This window comes from Coffea arabica, chromosome 2e, assembly GCF_036785885.1.
Source record: "Coffea arabica cultivar ET-39 chromosome 2e, Coffea Arabica ET-39 HiFi, whole genome shotgun sequence".
In the NCBI taxonomy this organism is placed as follows: Eukaryota; Viridiplantae; Streptophyta; class Magnoliopsida; order Gentianales; family Rubiaceae; genus Coffea; species Coffea arabica.
The window spans coordinates 44,539,451-44,544,472 of record NC_092313.1 but is presented as its reverse complement, the minus strand read 5'-3'; the positions used below and the strand labels follow the sequence as shown (position 1 = coordinate 44,544,472).

Here is a 5,022-nt window from a genome sequence, read left to right as displayed (position 1 = left end):
ATATACTTATGTCAAACATTTCTCACAAAACAATTATGAATATCGGTTGAATGAGTGTACCGGATTCAACGTGCTGTTCTGCCGTATTACAAAGCATAATTTTGGAGCTGGGTCTTCAATCTGATGTCTTGTCGACGAAGCAGTATCTGTGGATGATCAGGTTTTCAGTAAGTATAATACAATTTTTTCTATTTAGTGTAGTCTTATATATAGATTGTTATTGAAGGAGTAAGAACTTAGACAAAAACATACCTGATAGAATGGCGTCCATACTACCGTAAGAAAGCTTTGATGAATGAACAATGTAAAGAGTTAAAGCTTGTTTTATAGCTGTCCATACTGGTGTGGTGTTTTGTTTGATATGGTAGTTAGTCATTAGTCACGTGAATATCTATCATGATGTTTTTGGATATATATACACTGTTTCTTCTTTATCTATTCTATTCGGTATACCATCTTTTTGTTTCTTGCTTCTTGTCTGTACATATTCTTTGTTGTGTGTATATTACCTGGGTATATATATAATGCTTAATTTGTTTCTTGGTTTTTGTTGATTCAATTACACACTTACTAAGCAATTATCGACTAAATGATCACAAATTTACTTATTAAATTGTTTAATGGTCAATTACTAACGAAAAATAGTTTAATAACCAAAATATAATCTGACCAATAGTTTAGTAGCCACTAAGATTTTTTACCCTAATATTTATTTATTTGTAAATAACTAATGATCAATATGTATGCTGATTTAATAGGATGGTCTTTGATTGATTTTTTGCAGCTTTCTGTAAGCCATTTGTTTTCATCCTTTGTTTGTTAGATCCGAGGATGCTAATAAAGTTTTAAAAATATTATTTTTTTGTAGTTCAAAGTAATATAGCTGCTTTGGCTATGCATATTGAAATGTTAAATAAAACATATAATACTGGTATACATGATAATAAAGTATTTTCATCAAGAAACTGTTTTGCTATAACTAATAGTTTACACATTCAGAATAAATCATATATATATATAATAAAGTCGTATCCTCATTCTTATCCTTTCATGTTTTCTCTTTCCTACGTGGCTTAATGAGACGACAAGTAGTTTCCTAATAGGATTCTTAATAAATTTTATTATTAAGTGCGTTATCAAGACATAGTGCATAGCACGAAATTTATGGAAAAGAAAAAATTCCAATCATATATATATATATATATATAATAAAGTCGTATTCTCATCCTTATCCTTATCCTTTTAGTTTATTTCTTTCCTACGTGGCTTATTGACAGCAAGTAGGTGCAACGCGCTCTATGAGTTAACCCCCTAATAACCTACGCTATTCTATCCCTCTTTTTTCTCTTGACATTACAATTCTAGATAATTCTTCCATAATTATCTCTTACATTCTCTCACCTTTTTTTTCCTTAACCTTAATCGTCAAGCCTAAATTTCATGGGGATTAGTATAAATAATTTTGAATTATGTTTTTAACTCTCTCTTATTTTCAACTCAAAAGTTCGAAATATCAATTCAAATATTAGTTTATCTTTATCAGATTATCGCTATCGAAGATGCTCTACATTTTTACTCATATATATGGTTATAGATCTATTACTCATCACTTTATCAAGCAGTGTAGATGTTTACACTTTTCCACAATATTTTTGGAAAGTTTTTTTTTTTTTTACTTCAATGCAAGGACCGGATTTGGAACTTCGTTTTTATTCCCTTCAATGCAAAGACCGCATTTGGACTTTATTTATACTCGCTGTATGTGGTCTGTAATTTCCTACACTTTCTTCATAGTTAGGTCATTGAATTTGAATTTTCTAAGTTTTCAAAACTTACAGTTTGGTTTTTATTTCTGGTTTTTGTAATTAATTTGTTATTTCAATTTATGGATTCACTCTTCAATTCAAGTAGAACACATATTGCTTTTTTGGTTAGTGATTTAAAAGTGGCCTTTTGAACTATGTGTTTTCACACGATTTTTAATTGCCTTTGACAATTTATTAATTATCTTCAACAACATATTAATTTTTTTTTTATTTTCTAGGTTTCTGGGGTTAAAAAAATTTTGTGCAATTTTCAATGTTTTCTTTTAGACTTTGGTAGAAAGTTTCTAAAGAACAAGAAGGTGTCACTGATTACATAAATGGCAAGACATCAAGTTCATTGTCATACAGCAGTTCACGTCATGCAATATACATCAGACTATTTAGATTTTTTTATGTTTTTTGACTTAATAGCAAAATACATCTTATGTTTTCGTTTTGGTTTCTATTAGCCATGAACATATTTAGAAGGTTGCTGTGTTCCTATGACTTGATTGATTCTGAATTCTTATCTTTTATTAATATTTCATTCGGCTTCTTTTTTTTCACATTAATCTTTAAGCCATTTATATTAAGTACCAAAATTGATGTTTTGGTAACGGGTTAGCCATTCTTTTGTTTACAGAAGATCAGCCAAGATTTGATATTTCCTATTTTCAAGTTTTTGAATGTTATCATATTGTCGATTTTTTTTTTTTTTGCATTTTTGAATTTATTAATCACTGAATTAGATGTTTAAATTTACATTATAAGACTATTTTTGAATAACAATGTATTTAAGAAAGGCTATAATAGATTATACAATAAGTTTGTATTTTATGCAAATATTTTTATGAACTACACTAAATAATTTATTATTTTTAGACAATTCCCATTCAACGAATGGGTACAAAACTAGTTTTATATATAATAGACATATATATATATATATATATATATATATATATATATATATATATATTATAAACAATGCAGCTAAGATTAGTTAACGCAAGCTGCCCCCAACACATAATAAAATTTACCACCCCCAACAGCCCCATCACACAATAAAATCCAACAACCCCAAGCGCAGGGCCCAAAAACTAGTATTTATATATGTATTTATATGTGTTTGATATCCAATCTAAATTGGATTAGCCTGGTCTCTCTCTCTATCCTCCGGGGCTTGTCATCGATTTCACGCCTTCTTTTGTTTGTGTGACTGTGTCCCCAGTAATAAGCGAAGTCGTGCTTTCTGGCATGCAGTCTAAGTCCCATAACCATTCCACTCAAAACTAATAAAAACCCCAATCCAACTTTCCCACGAGGCCATGAGACCCTATTCCCCAGACAATTCCATAAAGGTCAAAATTGAAAGGCTATTCCTACTTGCAAATTGCAACTCAGCCGGATCGAAATTCAATTGTATTGAAGAGAGATCAAACCGAAGTCGAAATGGAGGTAAAGAGACGAGCTGTGAAAGAACTAGTAACAAAATTAGGTTCCGTCTCCGAACAAATTCGAGTTGAAGCCCTCTCCGAGCTCCGGTTGATCTCGAAAAATGATCCCGACAGCCGGCCCATCATTGCCGATGCTGATTCTGCCGCCATCTCCTATATAGCCGAGGCCCTTTACTCCCCAGCGCAGGTCATTCAAGAAAACGCCGCCGCCACTCTCCACAACCTATCCATTTCGTCTAAGGATCAGCTGATGTCCACTCGCGGCGTCCTCGATGCGCTATCGCACGCTCTCCTCAACCCCTCCTGTCCCTTCGCTGCCCAGTGCGCTGCTGGTACGCTCTATAGCTTGTTGATGGTTGAGTCCTACCGTTCGATTATTGGGCACAAGAGGGATATTCTGTTTGGGCTGGTGGAGATGATTAGAAGACCCGATTCTGCTTCTCGGAGCATAAAGGATGGGTTGAAAGCGTTGTTTGGAATTGCACTTTATCCGCTGAATCGGGCTGGGTTGATTGGGCTTGGAGTTGTGCCAGCTCTGTTTTCTTTGGTGTGTAAGGATGGTAGAGTTGGCGTTGTTGAGGATGCGACGGCTGTGATCGCACAGATTGCAGGGTGTGAGGAGAGTTGGGAGGCATTTAGGAATGTTTCTGGGGTGAGGGTTTTAATTGATTTGCTGGACAGTTCCACGGGATCGAGTATTAGGACTAAGGAAAATGCAGTTTCTGCGATGTTGAAATTGGTGCAATGTGGTGGAGAGGAGATTGCTAAAACCATTCGTGAAATGGGATTTGATGTTTTTGATGGGATTGTTGATGTAGTGGAGAATGGTACTGATAAGGGGAAGGTTAAAGGGATCACACTGTTGAAAGTACTTGATGCTAAGAGCGTTGGATCGTTGTTGGATAAAGAATTTGAATCTTTGATGAGCAATTCAGCGTCATAACTTATTAGTGAGTGTGTTTTATGCTATTTTAGATGAATTAGTATCACTGCTGCTATATGATACTGCCTAAATTACTTGTTGTCATTGTGCTCGAATGCTTTTGTATAGTGTAGGAGAATTAAGTTATGATGTGTATAGAAGGATTATCTTTTTGTTTATAATTTTTCAATTGAATATGCGGTGACTTATGGGGCAGTCTGTGATGAAACAGTTGGTAGTGTTTATGGTTTTTGCATTGAATAGCGAGATCAAAGATATCAGTTGTAACAAGTCATTTAGATCTTTAAATGGAAAATGAAGTTAAAAGAAAATGTCAGTAATGATCCGAAGTTGGTAATACGTCTTGCTGCCAAAAATGCAATTGGATTTGTTTGCTTTGTTTTGTTGTCTGGATGGATGTTTTAAGAAATTCACATTCGGATTTTGCCTTTAAAATCAGGAGACAGGATTGTGATGACGCATTTAATTTTATGGTTATTGTTGATACTACAGATTAATGACATTATCTTATTTAAACATCTTCGTATGTAATTCTTATTTGAGTTCTATGTTCCTGCCTGCTAATCTGTTGTATTGAGATAGTGAGGAACTACTTTCTTATCACCTTTCTTGGAACAATATGTTTTTGTTTCGCTAACTTTTTTATTGTTATAATAAATCTTTTGCAGTCCATTTGTTATGATAAGGTTCAATTCAGTTCTTTCTAGAGTAAAAGTTAATCTGAAGCAGCTGCAGGGAAAAACTTAATTTATTAAGAGATGACGAGAAAATTATGTAAATACATTGACGAATATTTTTTTTTCTAGGTTTTCAACTG

The 5,022-nt window shown here is 33.4% G+C and overlaps 1 protein-coding gene across 1 annotated transcript; it reads left to right on the top strand.

Annotated features, from left to right (window-relative positions):
* The first annotated feature begins 2,950 nt into the window (after positions 1 to 2,950).
* On the top strand, positions 2,951 to 4,400 carry LOC113732531 (U-box domain-containing protein 4-like). The gene has a single exon (XM_027258353.2). The coding sequence runs from the start codon at positions 3,258 to 3,260 to the stop codon at positions 4,203 to 4,205; it is 948 nt and encodes a 315-aa protein (XP_027114154.2). The 5' UTR covers positions 2,951 to 3,257; the 3' UTR covers positions 4,206 to 4,400.
* The last annotated feature ends 622 nt before the right edge of the window (positions 4,401 to 5,022 follow it).

Bases quoted from the DNA above. Each gene is read 5' to 3' on its own strand.
- LOC113732531 (XM_027258353.2), top strand. From the start codon at position 3,258: ATGGAGGTAAAGAGACGAGCTGTGAAAGAACTAGTAACAAAATTAGGT.